The 25,055-nt window shown below is 35.0% G+C and overlaps 1 protein-coding gene across 12 annotated transcripts; it reads left to right on the forward strand.

Moving 5' to 3' along the window:
* Window positions 1–64: 64 nt before the first annotated feature.
* Window positions 65–24,948, forward strand: PHYLLO (2-oxoglutarate decarboxylase/hydro-lyase/magnesium ion-binding protein). Of its 12 annotated transcripts, none has more exons than XM_022920930.2 (29): window positions 65–248; window positions 341–541; window positions 965–1,185; window positions 2,252–2,369; window positions 2,526–2,642; window positions 3,215–3,316; window positions 3,901–3,960; window positions 4,141–4,209; window positions 4,833–4,937; window positions 5,008–5,202; window positions 5,552–5,650; window positions 5,888–6,457; window positions 6,665–6,863; window positions 7,493–7,516; window positions 7,602–7,795; window positions 8,939–9,006; window positions 9,484–9,642; window positions 15,042–15,167; window positions 15,262–15,393; window positions 15,479–15,596; window positions 15,788–15,943; window positions 16,131–16,376; window positions 16,569–16,736; window positions 16,861–17,004; window positions 21,917–22,378; window positions 22,804–23,103; window positions 23,192–23,349; window positions 23,463–23,570; window positions 24,312–24,948. In XM_022920930.2, exons 1-29 carry the CDS (start codon window positions 96–98, stop codon window positions 24,574–24,576), a joined length of 5,037 nt encoding a protein of 1,678 aa, XP_022776665.2. In that variant the 5' UTR covers window positions 65–95; the 3' UTR covers window positions 24,577–24,948. The 12 variants fall into 12 exon arrangements, with proteins under 12 accessions (XP_022776665.2, XP_022776661.2, XP_022776663.2 ...); XM_022920926.2 differs by having other exon boundaries at window positions 965–999; window positions 1,098–1,185; window positions 2,241–2,369; window positions 6,665–6,889; window positions 7,493–7,795; XM_022920928.2 differs by having other exon boundaries at window positions 965–999; window positions 1,098–1,179; window positions 2,241–2,369; window positions 6,665–6,889; window positions 7,493–7,795.
* The last annotated feature ends 107 nt before the right edge of the window (window positions 24,949–25,055 follow it).

The raw sequence follows: 25,055 nt of genomic DNA on the forward strand, positions 1-25,055 counted from the left end.
ACCACCTCCTGTTTTCCATCGATTTCATTTCATCTTCAAGAGTCTGAAACTTTTGCATCTTCTCAGGCTTCAAATACAAACTCAAAAAATCTCTAATGTTATTACTAAGAGACAACCTTTCTATACCATTTCTGGTATTAAAACCAAAATCCCATCTTAAAAACCATGTTTTTCACGCCAAAAAAGAAACCCAATTTCCAAGACTTCCACTTTTCAGAAAAAAAGACTTCCTTTCCTGCAATCTCAAGGTGTTTCCTTTGTTATTAATTTTATATTATTTTAACTTATAGTTTGTTTGTAACTGGGTTGTGATCGTTTCCTGTTGTTGGGATTTGATTAGATGGTCAATGGGGTGAGGTTTGATGTTCCTGTAATGGATGCTAATGAATTGGAAGATGGTGATTTGATGATGGAGACCTGCATTACACGCACTTTGCCTCCAGCTTTGACACTTGAGCATGGTCTCCAGGGTATTAAAGAGGTGGTGGAGGAGTTGAAGCTTAATCCTCCTTGTTCTTCTTCTGGGGTTTTGAGATTTCAGGTATAGCTCACACACAAGAATTTTACTTACATCGAGGGTATAGGAATGTATGGACATAATTGCTGTTTTCCGGATTATGAATTTAGGGGTATTATGGTTATTGTTGTAGTAGAAATTTTCAAATTCGTGGTTGTTACATAATTACAATGGGATTCTGTTCATTTAAAGCTCCATTTTTTAAAGTCAATTTGCATCTCAAGACGATTTCCAATGAGAAAAGAAGCTCCTTTTATGCCATATCTTCTAGATATGGTTATGGTGTGCAAATTTGTGTGATATGAATATATAGGTATGTGAATCAATACATACATAATTGATGTGGTTTATTAGTCAGGATAAGAAGAAACTATATTTTGACGAATAGATTGTTATTTTTTTGATTAATTTGTTAGAATCAATGCAATATAACTGTTGTATTTGCAGGTTGCTGTGCCCCCCAGTGCAAAAGCGTTAAATTGGTTTTGCTCTCAACCAGAGTCTTCTGGTGTTTTTCCTTTGTTTTTTCTTTCTAAGGAGATGAATAGTCCCACATGTAAATCATTATACCTGAACACAGCTCGTGGAGTTTTTGGAATTGGAGCTGCTGTTTCCTTTACAAACTCTTCTTGTGTCCCAGGAGAGCTCGGTTCCATCAAAAGGTTAAGGTTATTCTTTTTTTGACTTGTGTTTCTTCTTTTTCTTTTTCTTTTTTTTCTTTCTTAAAGTTCTTTGGGCAGTAAACATGCTGTCATAAAATGTTTGAGTTAATATTCTTGATATCCATGTCTATCAAATGATTCTTTCAGTGTGCCCTTCATCATGTGCTAGTTTTGTAGTGATTTGTATTGCGCCTAGTTTTAGCTTATTGTTTTTGACAAAGATAGAACACAAGAACATTATATTCATACATTTGATTTATGCTGAAAAATTGATAAAAGGAGAAGTGGTGTGTGATGGAAGTAGCCAGAAAATGATCATGCTTTAATCTACTGACTTTTTGTTAAATGTTTATTCTTTCCATTGGTTCATGAGCTTTACAACTGTAAACAACTTTGATTTACATCTGTCGTGGCATATGGTGACCGAACTTTAAAATTTTTGGTTCAACAGTTCTTCACTTACTCTGTTCTAGCCGTATTTGAGCATATTGTGGCCCTGTATGCATTTTTTAATGATTACTTGAGCATCATAGCTGTTCTTATTTGTTTTCTGGTACAACCGTAGCTTTTTTTTTTTTTTTTGGGTGCAACTGTAGCTTTTTTAAGAAACAACTTAATTTGTGTACTACAGTAATAACATTAAGTTGAGATTTTAGTGTAATTTCTACATTGGTGGGATAGTTATGTACAGGTGAAAGTTTGGATATTATTGACTCCTCTATGAAGTTAGTGTCTCTTTCCTGTTTGACCTGGAAAAATTTGTGTTTGGTTCTACCCTAAACTGCATGTTTGGTGTGAATGCAACTTGATTGTACCAACTCACACAGTACAACTACTGAAGGACCTCCCTGGAGTATGAACACTGAACAGAGAAAATTGAACCTTGAAGTTCAATGTTCTTGAATTATGGTTTTCCAATAATTAAATCTAGACGTGTAGTTTTTTTTTTTTTCCCAATTATGTATTTTTATTAAATATTTCTTTGGGAAGGCACCCGTTTTTTGATTAGTGGAAGGACTGTTAATATTTACTTGTTCCCATAGCTAAAAAATATACTATAGTTTGTCTGCAGATGTCTCTCAAATGATTCAATCCTTATGTCAACTTATGGTTTTGTGGATATTAATTTCAACACGGAATTGTCTTCTGTTAAGCACATGGCTGGTTCTTTTTACTTTTTCATTCCTCTGGTAAGCTTCTTTGCATTTTGCACTTCTTTTATGCAGTTCATACCTTTTTTTTATTTTTTTACCTAGTTAATAATTTAAGTTTGAATATTATGTGATTACTTTTAATCTCCTGCTGAAAGCGCTGCATATATTTATGGTTTTGCATTGTTTCATCAGATTGAGTTAGATGAGCATGATGATATCTCTATTTTAGCAGCCACATTGGCATGGAGTGATTCTTGCTTGTGTACATTTGAGCAGGCCATTCATTCTTATGAATCAGCCCTTTACCAGGTGCTCATATGTTCCCATCCCTTATCATGTGGAGTCTTACTTTTGGTTCATATAATCTTGTAAATTATGTTAGGAAGATGATTTCTGAATTCCAGTTGTTATAATATTTTGATACCAAGTTCAAAGGACTAATTAAACCAAGATGCCTAAACTTCTATGTTGACCCTTAAATTTTATATTATGGCACTTGTATGATGTCCCACATACTTTCTGTTACATGAAATATTTTAGTATTTTTTGCTAGGAAATTATAAAACCTTATTCTTAGTATTTTAGAATTAATTAGATTTATTTAGTGTATATAATTGTCTTTCACTCTATTCTGCATTGTAAAATTTGGCTAAATGAATAAAATATCAAATTTTAAGCTAAAACAGAAGCTCCGTTGACATGTGTGGGCATTTGGTTTTTCATGTAAAACATATTTTCTTGATTTTAAAGTTGTAAATGTAGTTGTTGAAACAATGATTTAGTTTTTCTACGTCTGGTTGGATATTTTGGCAGAAGTGGTTATGTTTTTCACTCTCAGTTCTTTTTTTTGAAGCTTCTGTATTTTTGTTGAATTTGTTCAGGCAAGTTCTCATTTTTGGCCCGCTACAGAGAGATGCCACTCTGAAGGCATAAGAGCTGCCATTAGAAAACTTAATATGGTTGAGGATAAAACCGTGCAAATGGTATGCATTCTGCATTCTGCACTCTGCTTTCTCTTCCCTTCTTTCCCAAGTTATGTATTGTTTGCAGATTCTTGTTTGGATTCAGTGACTTTTTATTTTCTGCTGCCTGAACTTTTGATCTTTGCTTCTTTGAGGATGCTGACCAATTTTGGTTCTAGCAAATTAGACTTTCATATGGTAATCTGTAAGCTCTCAATATTTTGAAGATTTATGTGTAAGTGTTAAGTCCATGCTCCAAACATTTGAGTTGAGAAATTAGATGCTTTATTGTTGATTTAACTAGAATTTTCTGCTCTCAGCATAGTTATTTTCTGTTTTGATCTGTTGTCAGCCTCTTTCTGTTTTTCTTGAAGTGGTCCAAGATGCTGTGTATAACCTTTTTTGGTATATTGTAATTGTTTCGTCTTTATTCTTACCCACTTTTCTGCTCTTCATGTTGAAGACTAAAAACAAATGATTGTGATTTATGTCTTCAAACAAAATTCTTTGTATGCAATTTTCAGTTTGTTTCTAGGAAAGACCAAAATTGAGAGTTATGTCAATGTTATTTTTAGGTGTTATTATTGATCAGAATGTTTTAATAGGTATATATGAATGCTATCTCATTGAGCGGAAGGGATTTTGGAACTTATCCCATGGAACTGGTATCTCCTTCTTCCTGGTAATTATTCGTGCTTAATTTTTTGTATTCCAATTTGCTTTAAGTGTGGTTTTATTTTTAGTAATTTTATAAGCTACAATTTAAAGTCCAACTATTGTTTATTGTCCATAGTTAAACTGAATTGTTATTTGAATGGTCTTAATGTAATAATATTTCCTTGCAGAAAGGGGCATCTTCTTTCAGGCAGTTCTGTTGCAAGTTTTCGCCAACTGTTGGTGTTGCCTGCAACATGGTATGATGCTTTGTGCTGGTTACTTTGGAAAGCATGCTTTTAAATATTTTGTTTGGGCAGCATGTGTAAATAATTGAAATTTGAAATAAAAAACTTTGTTCTAGTATTTTAAGACTAAGTGTTAGAAGAAGGAACGGCAATTTGTGGCAGTTTCAATTGGTTTTTTGCACAAACGCTTTGTTATATAAAAAATGTTTCGTTAAATATAACTGCAAGGTTTTGAATTGCTTCATTTAAGTAAAGAATTGATTGCTCTTCTTGCTGGTGTTGTATGCTACGTATATACGATGGAAAACATTACCAATTATTATTTTCTTCAATAAGTAAATTTTTGTTTATCCAAAGAAGCAGGAAGAAAAAATTGAGATGCATGAAATTTGTAGTTATGAAGATACATAGAAAAGAACTTGAAGGCCTAATTTTTTAGGATTAGTCAAACTAAATAAAGTTATCATCTTTAATTTTACCATTAATTTTACCATGTATCAAAGATAATAACCTTCATATGCCTTTTTTCCACGTCCATGCAGCAAATGATGCTGGTTTTATGACCTTTATAAAATGTTGCAATAAACAAACTGGATGATGGTTTTTGATGTTATATCTCTCTTTTGGATTGTCAGTTGGATTGTGTCAGTGAAATGACCTATTGCATTCAAGATCATGCAAATATCAATGTTGTTTGGGCATCAATTATAATTGAAGAGTGCTCTCGCCTTGGTTTGACAGTAAGGCTTATAACCCATTGTCTGATATGTCTTTACTCAGCCGCATTTGCCTGATAATTCTTCATTGCAGTATTTTTGTATAGCTCCAGGATCCAGGTCATCCCCTCTTGCTCTTGCTGCTTCTCGTCATCCATTAGTAACCTGTATTTCATGCTTTGATGAGAGATCACTAGCATTTCATGCTGTCGGGTATGCAAGAGGATCTCAGAAAGCGGCAGCCATCATAACTACTTCAGGCACTGCAGTTTCAAACCTTCTTCCAGCTGTGAGTTTCAATGGACATCTATGAAAAATTCAAATCTTATTTATTGCCAGTCAAGGAACATCATATGGTCAATAATTTTCCATTTTTTTCTTTAATCAATTTGCCTATAGGGCTTTCACTACTTATCTTCTTACAATGTATTCTGCATAATCATAATTATGGAAGTGAAAAATCTTTAATTTGCGCTCTCTGTCCTTCTCATTTACTTACTTGAATTAGTTCCATGTTAATTTTTTGTGATTGTTTATCTCATTCTCTAATTTTATCCACTTTATCCAAATATTTGGCATACTTATCTTTATATTGCATTTCACCTAATTAATGTGTTTTAATTATTGATAATATATAGGTTGTCGAAGCCAGTCAGGACTTTGTACCACTTCTGGTACTCTCAGCAGATCGTCCTCCAGAGCTTCTGGATTGTGGAGCAAACCAATCAATCAATCAGGTAAAAAGAAAATTGAAATAATCTATTTTAAAATTTATTTTGTATTTTTCTTGTATCACAACTGTTATTTCTCTTATATCCTACATTTATACCTATACATCCATTTTCATATTTATTGGAATTTATTTTGTATTTGCTTGTATGGCAACTGATTATACTCTTAAAATCTGAATATATATATATATATATCCATTTGCTTATTTGTGAATAACATCTTTCTCTTAATTTGTATGCTAGGTTAATCATTTTGGTTCTTTTGTAAGGTTCTTCTTCAGTCTTCCTCCCCCCACTGATCAAATCCCTGCACGGACGGTGCTTACCACACTTGACTCTGCTGTTCACCGGGCAATGTCTTCACCAATTGGTCCTGTTCATATTAACTGTCCATTTAGGGAGCCATTAGATGATAGTCCAAAAAATTGGAAATCAAGCTGTTTGGAAGGACTAGATACTTGGCTGTCTAATGCTGAACCATTTACCAAGTATATTCAAGTGCAACATTCTTATTTATATAATAATGGTACTCATGGCCTAATGGCAGAGGTTCTAGAAAAAATTCAAAGGGTTGACAAAGGGCTGCTACTCCTTGGTTCCATCTCTACAGAGGATGAGATATGGGCAGTTCTTCTCTTGGCAAAAAACCTTCAATGGCCTGTTGTGTCGGACATATTGTCCGGCGTAAGGTTTAGAAAGCTCTTGTCTTCCTTTCCTGAAGTTGAAGAGAATATCTTTTTCATTGACTATCTTGACCATGCATTGCTCTCAGATTCAGTTAGGGATTTGGTTCAGTTTGATGTGATTGTTCAGGTGTGGCTTCACTTCTTTCCTCTTTCACAGGGTTTACTACCCTATTATTGTTTTTCCCCAAAATGTTTTTGTTTACTGTTGATAACAGTTCATGAAATAAATTTTGCTATCTTATATCTAAGTGGGTATTTCATCATTGATACCAAGTCATTCATAATCATATTGCTTTCTTCTTATTGATTTCTTCTGATTCTTAATTATAAACAGATTGGTAGTCGGATAACAAGCAAGCGTATCTCTCAGATGCTTGAGAAATGTTTCCCATGCGCATATATCTTGGTTGACAATCACCCATGCCGTCATGATCCTTCACATTTTGTAACGCATAGAATCCAAAGCTCTGCCATTGAATTTGCTAATATTTTACTGAAAGCCCAATTTCCACATAGAAGCAGCAAATGGCGTGGTGATCTTAAAGCATTGAATATGATGGTTTTTATCTAAAGCTGTGATTCTCTCCATGTTTCATTTAGCTTTGTGCTGATTATTTTATTGCTTCATCCATAGTCTCTGCTTTCTTGAGTTTTATGTTTTCTTTTCAGTCACTAGGAGATATGGCGCAGTAGGTTAAATATGGTTGCACCTTGTCTTTGGTTGGTCTAGCTGGCAGTGGCAACAATTCAGGACTAAATGAATTCATAAAATGTAGCTAGAATAGTCCTTGAATACCATGTTTTTGTATCATGGCTACTTGTTGATAATTTTTTATGCTGTTCTGTATTCAGGGCATTTAGACTGATTTTCATCTTGATTCTAGGCTTTAGCTTGATGGTCTATAGGGGAAATTCGACAGTACCTATACGGCATCTCGTGATTTTGCATTTATTGTGTTTTCCCTTTGTAGTAGATGATGCAGAGAGTTTAGTAAATATGATTTGCATCTAATAGTGGAATAAATGAGAGTGTATAATGAGATATAAATTTTCTTTATAATGACTGATAATTATTTTCTATGTAAATTGGTCATAATTTTGTCTATTGTTCTCGTGTTCCTCCTTTTGTGTACCTCTGAAGTTCTCTTCCCGTCTATTGTAGGTTGGACAGGAGATATCATTTCAAGTTTGTGCTGAACACCGTTTGTCAGAACCTTATATAGCACATGTAATTTCAAAGGCACTTTCAGCTGAGTCTGCTCTTTTTATAGGGAACAGCATGGTAATACGTGATGCAGATATGTATGGATATAATTGGACAAGTGAAAATCGCGGTGTTGCAGATATGGTGTTGAAGACAGAATTACCATGTAAGTGGATATCAGTTGCTGGAAATAGGGGTGCTAGTGGAATTGACGGTTTGCTCAGCACAGCTATTGGTTTTGCTGTAGGATGCAATAAGCGAGTATGTAATCAATTTAATCCTTTTGGCATTTTTGAAGCAATTATGCATGTTACTTTTGGTCGTATTCATTGATTTAGGGGACTATTCCTTCTTCCTCTTTTCCTGTTTTTGTTGTACATGGAATGCAAGAATGATATCTTTCCTAAAGGTAGCAAACTTGGTAAAATCTTTGAACTTCTAAGTGACCACTTTTAGCTTTCTTTTTCTTTTGCCCATAATTAATGAAGCTAATTTCATGAAACTAGGGAAATTGTTGATAAGTTTTTGTTTCTTTTCTTCTTCCTTTAAATAATAAAATTCTCTTCAGATCTGTTGTGATGTAATGCTTTGTGATTTATCAGAAACCTAATCCAGAATAGCCGATGAACAATTTTTTACTATTTTATAATGTCTATCGGAGTTGTTTGTTAAATCCTTGTGCTATTTCGTTGCATCAATTCTGGTTTCCAAAAGAATCCCATTGGGAGAAGACATATGTGATTAGTTACTTGTTTGTGCATGGAGGCTTTGCACTCTTCTCTAGTTGGAATGCCCATTGTTTTTTATTCATTTAAGTTTGCCTACATCTCTATCTGGTCTGTTACTTTTCAAATTCTAGTGAAAATTATACCTAATATGAATCGAGTTACTCAATCCCACAAAATTTTAGCTAGATTAATGATTTGAAATATATTTCAAAAAAGGGGGAGAAATTCAACTGAGCATTGACTAACATAAACTAATCTATGTTCTAGTTGTCTATTTGTTGGACAAGACTGACATGACAGTGTATATTGAGCTTCTTACACTTACCCCTTCTATATGGAAATTTAGCTATTGAAATTAAGCTGATCTTCTTTTCCTTCTTTTGATCAACATGTACCTTGGGCTACCTAGTAGGGTAGTCCAATTTACAAGTTCTAATTAGCATCTTCAGCATTCTTTAAGGCTTAATCTGGAATTTGGGTATATGGCTCTTGTCTATATATAAAAATTGGTAGCAATTTTTTGTTACCTATCTAGTTTCTGAAAAATGAGATCAACCGTAAATTCCTTTCATGAAATAAATATTTATATGCATTATATTATGTTTTCAGTTTCTCTTGTTTCAATATTCCATTTTAGTTTTCCATTTTAAGTATATTTATAAAAATATATGTTTAGGTGCTATGTGTGGTTGGAGATATTTCTTTCCTTCATGATACAAATGGATTGGCAATTCTGAAACAAAGGTAAGATTCTTTGTCCTCCCTGTTTTAAGCAATAATCTCTAAAAAAAAAATCTAAAACGAGAGGAGTTCCAGTGCTGGTAAACAGGAAGTACACAAGAGAAGGGACCAGAAGAAAAGAAAAAGGAATTCTAAAATCTAAAGCATCTGAAAACTCAAAATAATAATGGGTAAAAGTGAACTTTGTGTTGCAATTCAAGAACACACATGAATTAGACATGACATGCTAGAACTGCCTTTAGATGATGCCATCAGAACTTAGACTTGTTAGTTTACTGTTATAATCTCATTACTTTAACAATGTTTGTGTCTACAGGTGACACGCATGTAATCAGTGCCTTAGAGAAAATTTGATGGTTTCCGTTCTCTAAACAGTTGTTTAACAATTCTGATTTACCTTATAATGATTTATTCTTATCTATTTCATGGTGGAATGTGGACCATGGAAAAATTTTTTACATTCAATTTATTTGTTTAAAGGATGTTGCGGAAACCAATGACGATACTTGTGATAAATAATCGTGGTGGCGCAATATTCAGCCTCCTCCCGGTTGCAGATAAAACTGAACCAAGAGTGTTGAATCAGTATTTCTACACTTCCCATAACATTTCAGTCCACAAACTGTGTGAGGCACATGGGTAAATCCTACAACTTTTTGTTGGTTTGAAATAGTTCTCATGATGATCACATGATCATCATGCATGGATTGGATGGTTTTGACCCCATTTTTTTTGTTTTGAGTTACATATGGTTTATATAATAGTTTCAACATATGTTTGAATATATGATATAAAATGAAGACTGTGTCTGGTAATTTCAAAAAATCCAAATTTTCATGTAACTTTTTTTACTTAAAAGCAGAGAATGCACTTATAAGTTGGAATGTATTGAGGTTGTCTCAAAGTCATGATTTGTGTAGGAAACTTAAAGGACAATTGTCCTTATTTCTTCTTATTCAATCTACAATGAAGGAGTATCTCTAAATAAATAGGAATACAAAAGTTCCTTATTTGGAAACAACTTACATGAAACAAAAAACAAAAAATAATAAGAGGAAGGAGAATTATTCTATTCTAAAATAGAAACAAATATGTAAAAATTTGATAATTGGAATGGTTGACTAAATCAGAAGAGTAAATGAGAAATATTTCCAAAATAAGCTGCACTAATGTAGGAGAATCAGATTTGCACTAATGTAGGAGAATCAGATCTGCACTAATGTAGGAGAATCAGATTACTACTCCATCTCAAGCTGGTTTATGAATATTAATCATATTCAGCCTGGATTTCAATCCGACAAAAATGCTTATAGGAAGAGCTTTAGTCAGAATATCTGCAATTTATGAACTTGTCGGGATATAGGCTAGTTTGACCGACTCATTTTCTATCTTTTCCTTTATGAAATGTCGGTCCAGCTCTATGTGCTTGGTCCTATCATGATAAACAGGATTTTTGGCAATACTTACAGTAGTTTTATTGTCACAAAACAGTGTCATAGATGTCACAGTCTGAACTTTTAATTCTCCAAGTAACCTCATCAGCCAAATTCTTCACAAATACAATGGGACATTGCTCTAAACTCAGCCTCAGTATTGCTTCTAGCTACAACAACTTGCTTTTATACTTCTCCAAGTGACCGAATTGCCCTCAACATAAGTGCAATATCCATTAATGGACCTTCTATCTTTTACTGATCAAGCCCTGTCAGCATCTGTGTACACCTCAACTACCATGTCCCTTGACTTCTTAAAATATAGGCCTTCACCAGGACTCTTTTTTAGGTACTATAGGATGCGATGAACAGCTTTGAGATGCTCCTTGATTTAATTATTCATGTATCTACTTACCATTTCTACTGCAAACCTGATATCAGGTCGTGGGAGAGGTAAATAAGCTTCCCCACTAGTCTTTGGTATCGCCCTTTGTTTGTGAGAAAGCTTCCATTTTCCCTTCCAATTTTATCATTTGAGTCCACCGGTGTATCAGCAGGTTTGCATCCAATCATGCCGGTTTATTTGACTAGATCAAGTACATATTTACATTGAGACACTGATATTCCATTCTTAGATCGAGCCACTTCCATCCCAAGGAAATATTTAAGGAACCCCAAGTCCTTTCTTTCAAACTCCTTTGCAAGGAGTTTCTTCAAATCATCTATTCCTTCCTTATGATCTCCAGTGATTATGATATCATCCATAAACAATAAGAATAATTGTTTTTCCATTATTAGTGAACTTAACAAACATAGTATGGTTAGATTGACATTGAAGGAATCTATAGCTGTTCATTGCCTTTGTCAACCATTCAAACCAAGCTCGAGGATATTGTTTAAGTTCATATAAAGATTTTTTAAGTTTGCACGCTTTGCCCATGCTATCTTGCCTTTCAAAGCTAGGGGGAATTTTCATGTAGACATCCTCCTCCAAGTCACCATTTAAGAATGCATTCTTGTTATCAAGTTGGCGGAGAGGCCAATCCAAGTTGGTTGCTAGTGACAATAGAACTCTAATTGAATTGAGTTTGGCTACCAAAGCAAATGTCTCCTCATAGTCTATCCATCGGATTGAGTGAACCCCTGTGCAACAAGTTTAGCTTTGAACCTGTTTATACTTTCATCTACATTGTGCTTTATTGTGAAGATCCACTTACATCCAACCGTGTTTTTTCATTTGGGCAAATCTGAAATATCCCATGTCTCCTTTTTCTCTAGTGGCTTGATTTTTTCAAGAACTGCTATCTTCCAATCTGGTTCATTGAGGGCTTCCTAAATATTTTTTGGAATTTGTATATTGTCAAGGTTAGTAGTAAAGGCTTGAAAGTTTGGATTTAACTTGTCATATGAGATGTACTCGCAGCTAAGGTACTAGGTGCTTGATTTCACACAATCTCTTAATGCAATAGGAATGTCAAGGTCAATAGTTGGCTCACAAGTTTCAGGTTCAGATTCAATTGGGACATTGCCTGTGTTAGTTTTAGGTTTTTGGAGACATGGATCAGGTTGATTTTTAGTGTTGGGCTATGTACAATTGTCCACTTCTTGCATAACCTTAGGGTTTGAAGAGTCAAGAGTTGTCTAAATAGGTTGGGTTTCGGAATCTGCATGGCTGATAGGTTAGGTAGGTTGAGAATCTAGTTTTGAAGGGGTTGGTCGGGAATCTGGTAAGGAATTTGGTTTTGAAGGGGTTGGTTGGGAAATTGGCAAATCAATAGCTAAGAATTGATATTCCTAAGTAGTATTCTCTCCCTGAATATCATTCTTGTTATGGTATGGAAGATTCTCAAAGAAGGTGACATCCATAGAACTATAGAATTTTTTTGTGATGGGTGACTAACACCTATAGCCTTTTTGGTTTGGGGAATAATTGAGGAAGATGCATTTTAAGGCTTTGGGATCAAGCTTGCTATGGTTTTGTTGGCTAATATGAACAAAGGCAATGCAACTAAAGAGTGATGGGAATGGTAAAGATCAACCGAGTTTGTGGGTAGGAAGCAAGGAGAGTTTGATAAGGTGTTTTAAAGTCAAGAACTCGAGAAGGCATTCGGTTAATCAAATAAGTTACAATGAGGATAGCTTCTAAAAAATATTTAGGCATATTGGAAGTCAACAAGAGGGATCTGGTCACTTCTATCAAATGTTTGTTTTTGCGTTCGGCAACCCCATTTTGCTGTGGAGTGTCGATGCAAGAGCTTTGATGGATAATGTCATGCTTGGTCAGGTAAGGGCCGAGAATAGAGTTGAAGTATTCCCTTCCATTGTCAGTTTTTAGGACTTGGATTTTGGCTTGGAATTGGGTTTGTACCATGCTATTGAAGTTTTGAAAGATTGGCTAGCCTTGGATTTTTCTTTCAAAAGGAATACCTAAGTGAGTCGAGTATGATCATTGATGAATGTAACAAACCACTTAGAACCTATGATATTGTTAACTCTTGACGGTCCCCAAATGTCACTGTGAATCATTGAGAAAGGCTGGGATGATTTATAGGAAAGGCTAGGGTAGGTATTTCGAGTTTGCTTGGAAAGTTAACAAGTTTTACATTGAAAATCTTTAGAGATGTAATTGAATAATAAGGGAAATAGCCTTTTTAGGTATGAAATATTTGGATGTCCTAATCTATAATTCCATAACATCATAAGGTCATCTTTACTAGTACTAGAGGCTAAGGCTGTACAAGAGTTTTGTGGTCTCTCAAGTGCATCATCTTGAAGAAGGTAGAGCCCTGCACACATTCTAGCACTGTCAATAATCCTCCCTGAGCCCAATTCTTGAAATTCACACAAGTTGGGAAAAAATTTAGTAACACAACATCTGTCATTCATAAGCTTACTGATAGAAAGTAGGTTATAGCTTAAATTAAGGACACGAAGGATAGAGTTGAGTGTTATGTATTTCGAAACTACAATAGAACTTGTTCCTGCCACCTTTGAGAGAAAGCCATTAGTAATTTTTGCAGCAGAACTATCATAGCAAGGTCTATATGTGTTGAATAAGGATCCATCTCTAGTCATGTGATCTGATGCTCCTGAATCAACAATCCAAGATTGTGTATTTTCCCATTGAACGCTTAAGTCGTTTAGGAAATTACCTTTTGTGCTAGTAAACTAGTTTCAAAGGTTGCAGACTTGTTTTGAAGGGTTTGTTGGAGTATCATCTCTATGCGACTTTCCTTATGCCATGCCTCTGCAAAAGAAGAGTCTCACTCCTGCTAGCCATAACGGAAACTCGTGTGGCTATAGTGTAATGGTTTAGGTTGAGTTGCTCTGATACCATGTAGGAAACTTAAAAGACAATTGTCCTTATTTCTTCTTATTCAATCTACAATAAAGGTGTGCATCTAAATAAATAGGAATAGTGAAGTTCTTTATTTGGAAACAACTTACATGAAACAGAAAACAAAAAAAAGATAAGGAAGGAGAATTATTCTATTCTAAAATAAAAACAAATATGTAAAAACTTGACAATCAGAATAGTTGACTAAATCAGAAGAGTAAATGAGAAATATTCCCAAAATAAATTAGGAAATCAGGCTACACCAATGCAGGAGAATCAGATCTGCACTAATGTAGGAGAATTATATTTCTACAATTTGAAATGCCAATTACATCATAACTTAGGTTCCACCGAGATTTCTTAATTATGTGTTTAAACAATTTGTGAAGGCAATGATATTTCAGCTTATTTACATTTTAGGTTAAAAATCTTTTGCAGTTCTTATGCAACTATATATTTCCTTTTCTTTTTGTCTTCAATACAATTAAAAGCTGCCGTAAATTTGAAAATATTTCTTGTTATTAGAAGTCTAAATCCATGTTGTATGCTGAGATTTTGAGGAGTAAGTTGGAAAGCCCTTTCCTCAAATCAAATTCTGAGAACTGAAATTTGATCAGCCAAACTTCTAAATGGCAGGTTGAGGGGGTGGGGGGTGGGGAAGACTTCTGAAGGTGAACAAGCTGATAGCACCAAACATGAATTATATTTCTTCTTTCTGGACCATTTTGTACTAGCATACTAGAGTAATAATGAAATTTGAGTTAAGGAAGATGAAGGTAGGCTTATGATGGGGACAATAGGAGTCATTTTAAAAGCTTTTTTGGTCATAAGAAATATGGAAAATTGATCCATGCTGCTGATTTGGCCAAGCTGAAAGTAGGAAATATGGATGAGTTTAATCATGCTATGACAAGGTCAAATGAGGGGTATGAACTGAAGCTGCAAGAAAGAGCCTGATTATAATGTATTCAGTTGAAGATATATTCCTTAATAGAGCTTAATGGTGAAAAAATGTACATCACTAACTTTGTTCAGGTTGTCTTATTCTAATTTATCAAGAAAAAAGCTTTGACATCATTTTTAAGAAATCTGAGTGATCCAGGTCTTTCTGGAATTGTGTTTTGTAAGACAGTACATCATACCTATTCACTTATTGTGTGTCTTTGTATATAATGAGGATTAAATAATCATGCTTAAATTGCAATCTACATGTGCCTTCTCATTAAGGTCTTATGTTGGTGACCTCTCAATTGTTGCTAAATACACAGCGTGAAGCATTTGGAAGTAAAAACGAAAATGGAACTACATGATGCTTTACTCTTATCTCAGCAAGGAGAGACAGATTATGTCATTGAAGTTGAGAGCTCTATTGATGCTAATGCCACTTTCCACAGGTAGCTAGGTTCTAAAGATTCTTGAGTAATTATGATTCCTTAGTTAATAGGTCAATGCCTGGATAATCTGCTGATATATCTCTCTCTTGATCAGTTATTTAAGAAAATTTGCTTGCCAAGCAGCAGATCATGCTTTGGGTATCGTTTCAAAACTTTCTGTTCCAGAATCCACGTCACAAGGGTGCTTTCATTGCAAAGTCCATTCAATGAGTTATTCGCTCTATAGGTAATGCTTTTGTAAGAAGAATAGATTTGAAACTTTCTTATCGGGGATTATTTAGTATATGTCTTTCAAATTTGTGTGGTTACAGAATTTCACTTTGTGCTCCACCTACATCAAGTATGTTTGATCATGGCTGCACTAGATTTTATAGAGAAGGTTTTATTTTGTCTTTGACTCTTGAAGATGGACATATCGGGTATGGAGAGGTTAGTTTCTGTTAAATGCATTATTTGTTTGTTTATAAGTTTGTATGTTATTATCACTGTTTTTTTTTCCTTTTCTTGAAATAATTATTCTATCTTGATTAGTTAGTTTCCTTATAATCTTCTGTAACCCTTGTTATTATGTTAGCTACCAGTCAGTCCTATTTATTTTTGCCTTACTCTGCTTTAAACAGGTTGCGCCTCTTGAAATTTGCCATGAGAACCTGCTGGATGTAGAAGAGCAACTACGTTTTCTTTTTCATGTGATGAAAGGAGCTACACTTAATTATTTTCTGCCAATGCTCAAGAGTTCATTTTCTTTTTGGATATGGCAAAATTTAGGAATTCCGGTAGGCAGATGTATCTTCTTTCTGTTAATAAAACATGTGTATCTAGTAAACAGAATGTCAAAAAGGAAAAATGCTGGAAAACAAAAAATTAGAAGAATGGTCGCTGCTAAGTGCATATCTTTTTGAGATTTTTTTTTTAATGGGTCCTGATCTTCAGTGCTTGGCTTCTTTAATTATTGTTATGCAGGCATGTTCACTCTTTCCAAGTGTTAGATGTGGTTTGGAGATGGCAATCCTCAATGCTATAGCAGTAAGCCAAGGTTCAAGTTTATTGAACATACTTCATCCTCATAGGGAAAGAGAAAAAGAAAAATCTGAAAGATTGTCAAGCATTCGGATATGTGCTCTTATTGATAGTAGTGGAACCCCAGAAGCGGTTGCTTGTATTGCTGTTGGTCTTGTGGAAGAAGGATTTACTGCAATTAAGATAAAGGTGAGTTAAACCTAAGTGATTGTGCTATTGGTATTGCAATTGACTTATGTTAACTGGTTTCTTTTTCTGTCTTTTCTCAAAAACACTTGCCATTTTTTTCCAAGCCTTCTGAAGCATATGATTAGTTAATTTTATTGAGGTCCTGTGTATTTTTAAACTGAATTTGGTTCATTGATTATTCTTCTACAATAGGTTGCACGTAGGGCAGATCCTGTCGAAGATGCTGCTGTTATACAGGAAGTAAGAAAGAAGGTTGGTTGCTGTATTGAACTTCGTGTGGATGCCAATCGTAACTGGACGTATGAGCAAGCTATTCAATTTGGCTTCTTGGTGAAGGATTGTGACCTGCAATATATTGAGGTACAATTTTTAGAAAATTAGTAAACATGACTGCTTTACTCCCTCATTGGTCACAAGTTTATTACTGATTTGGGTAACAATTTTGGTATTTCAGTTGTGTGACTTTAACATTCATATATTTCAGGAGCCTGTTCAAGATGAGGATGATATTATAAGGTACTGTGAAGAAAGCGGCTTACCTGTGGCATTGGATGAAACTATTGATAATTGCCCAGAAAATCCTCTGAATATGCTTGTCAAGTATAGTCACCCCAGAATAGTTGCTTTGGTGAGTGACATTAAATTAGAGCTTATTAAATCAACAGGGCATGCATCATTTACTCATTTATTCTTGGTGACATCATGTGGTGGTGAGGCACTGTTAATTAGATATGTGTTTCTTATTAAGTTGAAGCACTCTCTTTCTAAACCTCAACCTTTATGCTTAAATTTGCCCATCCAAATTGTAAGAATGTTGAGCTAGAATTATGCAATCACATGGTTAGAATCATTAAGATAAGCATTTTCCTTACAAGTTTTTTGTATCGGGAAATATGCTAGAGCGCAGGCTAGAAAGTGCATTTGTCCCCTCCATGGTTGTTGATATAGCTACTGCAATGATCAGTAATTAAGTTAATCCATGAGAAGTTGAAAGCCAACATCTGTAATACTGGTTTCCAACATTACAGGAGCATTATTTCTGTTAAGTATCCATCATTCTTATTGTTGCAATCATCATAAATCATAATTGCTATCATCATTATCAAGAGCAGCATGCTTCTGATAAGAGAGCAGCATAACTTACAAATGGGAGTTAGCATGCCATTTCTTTGATAATAGGAAACTACTCTTCCTTGTCGCATCTTTTAGAGCATCAAAGTGACTTTTATCTAGAAGTAAACTGTGGAAAAACTAAGAAATAAATCAGTGTGGAAACTGAATGTATATTGAAAACTGCTCATTGAGAATTATACAAGAATCTTAGGTTTATATACAACTAACTAGGGGTTAAACTAGGAAACTAAATCTTCCTAAAAAACTAATCCTATAATTGAGGGATTGTCTATCCTAATTTTAGGGATACAAATACTTAATTCTAGAGATACAAATATAAATATACAGATTACAAGATTACAACCAGTTGTAAATAAGTGTTTTCCCACACTTCCCCTCAAGCTGGTGAATAGGTGTTTTCCATTCCCAGCTTGGAAATAATTTCTTGAAATGTTGCACTGCTGAGACCTTTAGTCAACACATCTGCAAGTTGACCCTTGGTTGATACATAAGGTGTACAAATCAACCCACTGTCTAGTTTCTCTTTTATGAAATGCCGGTCTACTTCAATGTGTTTTGTTCTGTCATGTTGCACAGGATTGTGTGCAATGCTTATTGCATACTTGTTATCACAGTAGAGTCTCATTGGTCTATCCCACTTGATCTTCAAGTCTTCTAGGATAATCTTTAACCATAGTAGTTCACAAATTCCTTGAGCCATTGCTCTGAACTCTGCTTCAGCACTTGATCTTGCCACTACATTCTATTTTTTACTCCTCCAAGTCACAAGATTACCACCTAAGAAAGTGCAGTAGCCTGAGGTGGATTTTCTATCAGTTACTGAACCTGCATAATCAGCATCTGTATATGCTTCTAGAATTAACCCCGAATTTCTTTTGAATAAGATTCCTCTCCCAGGATTGGCCTTTAAATAGTGCAATATATGGTAGACAACCTGTAGGTGCACTTCTTTAGGACTATGCATAAATTGACTTACCACACTCACAGCATATGCTATATCAGGTCTAGTATGTGAGAGATAAATGAGTCTTCCAACTAATCTTTGGTACATCTCTCTATTTACAGCAGCATCTTCATTAGCTTCTCCAATTTTATGATTAGGATTTATAGGGGTATTTGCAGGTTTACATGCAAGCTTCCCAGTTTCCTTCAGAAGATCCATCACATATTTCTGTTGTGAGATGAAAATACCATGCCGTGAGTGAGCTACTTCAATTCCTAGGAAGTATTTCAATCTCCCTAGCTCTTTTATCTCAAATTCTCTAGCCAAACACTGTTTTAGAGATTCTCTCTCTTTTCCATCATCTCCAATTACAATTATATCATCAACATACACTAATAGAACTGTGACTCTCCCTGAATCAGTGTTTGATAAACAATGTGTGATCTCCTTGACTCTGTTTATATCCCATTGCTAGCATCACTTTGGCAAATCTCCCGAACCAAGCTCTAGGAGACTGTTTAAGGCCATATAAAGCTTTTTTCAGCGTGCATACTTTGTTTGCTTCTAGATGACCTCCAAATCCCGGTGGAACCTTCATATATATTTCTTCTTCCAAATCACCATGTAGAAAAGCATTCTCTACATCAAATTGTTGAAGCTGCCAATTGTAATTTGCAGCCAATGATAAAATTCTAACTGTATTCATCTTGGCAACTGGAGCAAAGGTTTCCTGGTAATTCACTCCATAGGTTTGAGTGTAGCCCTTAGCCACTAACCTGGCTTTATACCTTTCAGCAGTACCATCTGCCTTGTATTTTACTGTGAAATCCCATTTATACCCCACTGGATTTTTTCCTTTAGGCAACTCTACCAGTTCCCATGTCTGATTTTTCTCTAAGGCCTCCATTTCTATTTTCATGGCTTGCCTTCATTTTTCACTGGATAATGCCTTGGATAATGTAGTTGGAACAGAAATAGTGTTTAGGCTCACAAGAAAATTTTTGTGGGATGGTGAGAAATTTTCAAATGACACAAAATTAGAGATTGGGTATAATGGATGCTTGGTACATTCTCTGGTTCCTTTCCTAATGGCAATAGGCAGATCATAATCACTAGTTATAGTTTTAGGAGATTCATGCTCATTTTGAGAAAGAGTCAAAAACTATAGTTACCTCATTTCCAGAGTTAGGATCAGGTTCTTGGACTGGCACTGGTTTAGGATCTGGAACTTTCCTTCTTGAGTGCACCTGTAATTCCTTCATAGAATCAAGAACAATATTTTCCTTTGTCACATCTTCCGTATTTGGAATGGGTTCAGACTCAAATTCAGTGTTTGACTTGGGCTCAGTAGAAACAGGTTTCGACTCAGAAGAATTAATAAGTGTAAATGTTGAAGAAGGGGGCAAATCAAGCAAAAAGAAGTCTTTATCCTTATCTTCCATGAATGAAGTCTCCCCCTGAAGATAAGGTTGAGTAAAAAATGGTTTATTTTCTTCAAAAGTGACATTTGCAGACACAGAATTTTTTGGTAGGAGGATGATAGCACTTATATCCTTTTTGAGTTGAAGAATACCCCGTAAAAATGCACTTAATCGCTCTTGGATCCAATTTTCTCCTGTTATGACTGTGAACATGAACAAATGATGTACAACCAAATATCCTAGGTGTGAGATTGTTTGTGGTATTGAGGTTGGGATAAAATTGTGAGAGTAGTTCCATAGGAGTTTTAAATCCCAAAACTCTTGAAGGTAACCTATTTATAATGTGTGGCAGTGAGAACAGCTTCCCCCCAGTAAGATTTAGGTACATTTGCTTGAAAAAGAAAGGCTCGGGTTGTGGCTAGTAAATTGCTATTTTTCCTCTCTGCCACTCCATTCTGTTGTAGAGTATTAACACAAGATGACTCATAGATAATTCTCTCTTTTTGGAAATAGGGGGATAGACTCTGGTTGAAGTAGTCTCTTGCATTGTCAAACCTAAATCTCTTGATTCTCACTCCAAATTGATTTTGGATCATGTTTTGGAAGCTTAAAAACACACTATTCACAATCTGATTTGGATTTAAGTAAAAAAACCCAAGAGACCTTGGTACAATCATCTATGAATGAAACAAATCGTCTCACACCAGAAATATTAGGAATTGTAGAGGGACCCCAAATGTCACTATGAATCAAGTAAAAGAGAGTAGAACTTCTTTTGTTACTGATTGGAAAAGACACACGTCTATGCTTTGCAAGTTTGCAAATATCACAATGAAAATCTTCAACATTTAATCCTTTGAACAAAGAGGGAAACATGTTTCTCAAAGTTCCAAAAGAAGGATGTCCAAGACGAAAATGATAAAGCCAGATTTTGTCTTTATTAGAAGATTTTTCAGAAAGAAATGACAAAGGTAAACTATTCTTGATATTACTTGTGTTATTTGATGTCTCAAGATAGTATAGTCCATCCTTCTCCTTAGCAAGTCCAATCATCTTCCTCGAACTCTGGTCTCGAAATTCACAATAAGAGGGATAAAAAGTTACTTTGCAATTCATATCTCTGGTAAGTTTTTGTATAGATATCAGATTAGTAGACAATCCAAGAACATGAAAAACATTTTTGAGAACAAACGAGGGATTAACTTGAACATCTCCTAATCCTGCCACTGTAGTAAGTGAACCATCTGCAACAACAATTTTCTTATTACTAGGACACAGGTTATATGTACTAAACTTTTGTGATGAATGTGTCATACGGTCTGTGGTCCTGAGTCAATGACCCAAGAACTCGTAATAGGCTTAGCCAAGACATTTAATCCATGAGAACCAGAAGCTTTACCTGAACTAGAAACCTTACCCAAAGAACATACCACAGTAGGCTTTTCAAGAATTTTCAATAAGTTTTTCAGTTTTTCAATCTCTTCCCTGTCGAACTCTCCTTGTTTCTGAGACATCTGTAGTACTCCAGTGATTTTCTCAGTTGACATTTCCTCAAATTGGGTGGTAGTGATATCTTTCTTTGAAAGGGTTCGGCAATGAAGGCCTAAACAGGATTTGGCAATGAAGGCCTAAAATAGAAGTTAGCAATGAAGACTGAAAATTTTGCTTCCCAAGAAGAGCCTAAAGCTCTGATACCATGTGGAAAAACTAAGAAATAAATCAGTGTGGAAACTGAATGTATATTGAAAATTGCTCATTGAGAATTGTACAAGAATCTTATTTTTATATACAACTAACTAGGGGTTAAATTAGGAAACTAAATCTTCCTAAAAAACTAATCTTATAATTGAGAGATTGTCTATCCTAATTTTAGGGATACAAATATTTAATTCTAGAGATACAAATATAAATATACAGATTACAAGATTACAACCAGTTGTAAATAAGTGTTTTCCCACATAAACATTATTATGAAATTCTTTTACCTCAAAGTGACTTTTTGCTATAATCCTGATCTTCATTGGTTTTATTCGTCCTTTCAGGTCATTAAACCAACCGTAATTGGTGGATTTGAAAAGGCTGCAATGATTGCACGATGGGCACAGAGACAGGGAAAGATGGCCATAGTTAGTGCTGCATTTGAAAGCAGCCTAGCTTTGTCCACATATATTCAGTTTTCCTGTTATCTGGAGATGCAGAATGCTGACACATGCAAATTGATGAATAATAAACTAGCTCCTTCTGTAGCTCATGGTCTTGGGACATATCGCTGGCTTGAAGAAGATGTAACAACTGATGTGCTTGGCATTGGTTGTAATTCATTTACTGGCTTTATAGAAGCATCTGTTGCTGGTGCTACCCATCTCCTGCACAAATTTCAAATGAACCACAATGTTATTCATAGAATGTTTACTGGTGAAGAGGTCCTAAGATACCAGTTGACTCTGGATTCAAATGATTTGTCCTTTTCCATCAATGTACTAGAGATTGGTCAAAGAATTGAGGTATGAAACTTGATGACATTTATTACCTCTTTCCTTTTTTCCCTTTTGCATATTGGAAAGAAACTATCATTGAATAGTATCTTATCCACAACGAGGGGGCAATTGTGAAATTTCATTGGTTCATCTCTTTACCATTATTATGTTTATCTTAAGATATTAATGCTTGTGAAACTTTATTGCATATATTTGTGTGCTTGACTGCATTTCTGTTGGTAGGGAACTGTGGTTGGAAGATGCCCATGCACTTGGGTTTTACTTGTGAAAGGAAACTTGAGACATGCTGTAGCAATTGTCTGTGCACTTGGTTTTACCTGCAAAAGAAAGCTTGAGACATGCCATAGCTATTGCTTGTTTTGAGTGATGCTGCACTTATATTTTGTGCTCCCCTATCGAATGTTAACCATTCCATAACTTTACTGATGCAGGGTAGTTTGATTGTATTTCTTCATGGTTTTCTTGGAACTAATGAGGAGTGGGTTCCTATCATGCATGCCATCTCAGGATCGGCAAGATGCATTTCAGTCGACTTGCCTGGCCATGGGGTAACAAAGATAAAGAATCATGGTGATGACAAAGATGCACAGCCACCAACATTGTCAATTGAGATAGTTGCAGATTTGCTGTCTAAATTAATTGAACACATCACTCCGGGTAAAGTTACTCTTGTTGGATATTCTATGGGAGCAAGGATTGCATTGTACATGGCACTTATGTTCAGTGATAAGGTACATTCATGGAGTTTGAGGTATCAGGTATTGGTTGTCTTTGAAGTAAAATATAATATTTGCATTGCTAATAAGCATAACTGTTTAGATTGAAGGGGCAGTTATATTATCTGGAAATCCTGGATTAGAAGATACAGTTGCAAGAAAAATTCGTAGGGCTAAAGATGATTCTAGAGCTCGCTCTCTTGTTACACATGGTTTAGAGCTCTTCTTAAACACCTGGTATTCAGGAGGCTTGTGGATGAGGTGCTTTCTTGTCTTTTTGTTTTAGCACTTTGAGCTTTTATGCTAGCCTAAGTTACATTAAAAAGTGCTTTGCTTGTACTTTGGTTCACCTCTAGACTGATTTCATTGAACAGCTTGAGAAGCCATCCCTATTTTAACCAAACTGTTGCTAGACGGTCACTGCACGATGACGTGCGGGGTCTTGCGAGAGTTTTGTCTGATTTAAGCACTGGAAGACAGCCGTAAGCTCTTTTATTTATTTATTTTTTGTAAATATCCTTATATAGTTTAAGTTTGTTAATAGTCCAGGTTTTATTTGTGAAAGTGAAAGCTTTTATGAAGGTTCCAAAGCAAAGCAGCACGATAAAAAGAATGTAAGAGTCATGTATGACTTTTGAGTCTGGCATAGACAATCAATCTTGAAGGAAACAATGATTATATTCGGAACAATGTTTTGGCTGCAAGCTAGACAACATTAAAGCGAATTAGTTCTCTAGTCACTGAACTTGTATCCAATTGCATAGCATCTTGAAATATTATTCTCATGCTCTCTTTCCCTGAAAATATTTTCATGATTGGTTAGTTAATGATTACTTGTGAAACAGCTTATGTAATTGTTAACATTGGATGCATTACCCTAAATATGAAAAAGTCTACCGCATATGACACTATCAAACTATGAGATTAAGTTTAGTCTTCAGCTTCCTCATCCCTTCACTTTTCTTCTTAGCACACACCTTGTCTAGTTCCATGTTGCTGTAAATGAAGCCTAACCCCATTCATTTAAATACGCCATGAGGAGACACTGAACCAACGCTTTATTCACCAAGCCAAGGAGGTTTGGTGCAAAGAGTGCTCCTTGTATATACATCAACAACCTTACTGCATTTTGATTTTTTTTATATCATATGAGAACATAATGTTTCTGAATTGAAAGTACTTATAAATGCATGTCTTTTAACATTTTTTAAAATTAATTATAGGTCATTATGGGAAGACTTGAAGCATTGCAAAAGACCTCTTATGCTTATTGTTGGAGAGAAAGATGAGAAATTCAAAAAGGTGGCTCAAAAGATGTGGCACAAAATTGGTCATGGTAGTATCGACAGAGATGATCCAGTAAGCAAGCTCCATGAGATGGTTGTGGTTCCCAACTGCGGGCATGCAGTCCATTTGGAGAACCCTCTCTCCATCATCAGGTTAGTGAGACAATTTTTGACCCGTCTAAAAAATGCTCAGTTCCAATAAAAATGCGTCATATATTTGGAGCCCTTGACAAAAATGCATACTTTTCTGAACGTGATGAAAACCAATAAAATTCATGTTAAGTTGGATGAATAAGTTTTCAAGTTTGTTCAAGCTTTGGTCACTGTCATTGTGCAAGGAAATTGGCCATTAGCTATGTAATAAAAGTATAAAACTGCAATTGGCTACTGCCATCGTCTTGCACCAGATCTAGAACTACCCTCAATGGTTTATGTAGCTATAAATCTTGTTCTGTTTTTAGTGAGATCTGTTGACTTTGAATATCATTCCGTTGTGAATAAACCATCTTATCATAGATTCATTGTGAATCTTGAAATTATATAATAATGGAAATAGCAACTTTAGTCATCTTTATATCCGGTTTACTTGTAAGTTTTATTGGGCTTGGCTTCGGATAACCCCCAACAATTAAGAGATCCATTCTAGAAAAAGGGAACTAATTGAGGTAATAAGCCTCCCAA

The sequence above is a fragment of the Durio zibethinus genome, chromosome 2, assembly GCF_047325235.1.
Source record: "Durio zibethinus cultivar Kanyao isolate XHJ-2024 chromosome 2, ASM4732523v1, whole genome shotgun sequence".
NCBI classification, from domain to species: Eukaryota; Viridiplantae; Streptophyta; class Magnoliopsida; order Malvales; family Malvaceae; genus Durio; species Durio zibethinus.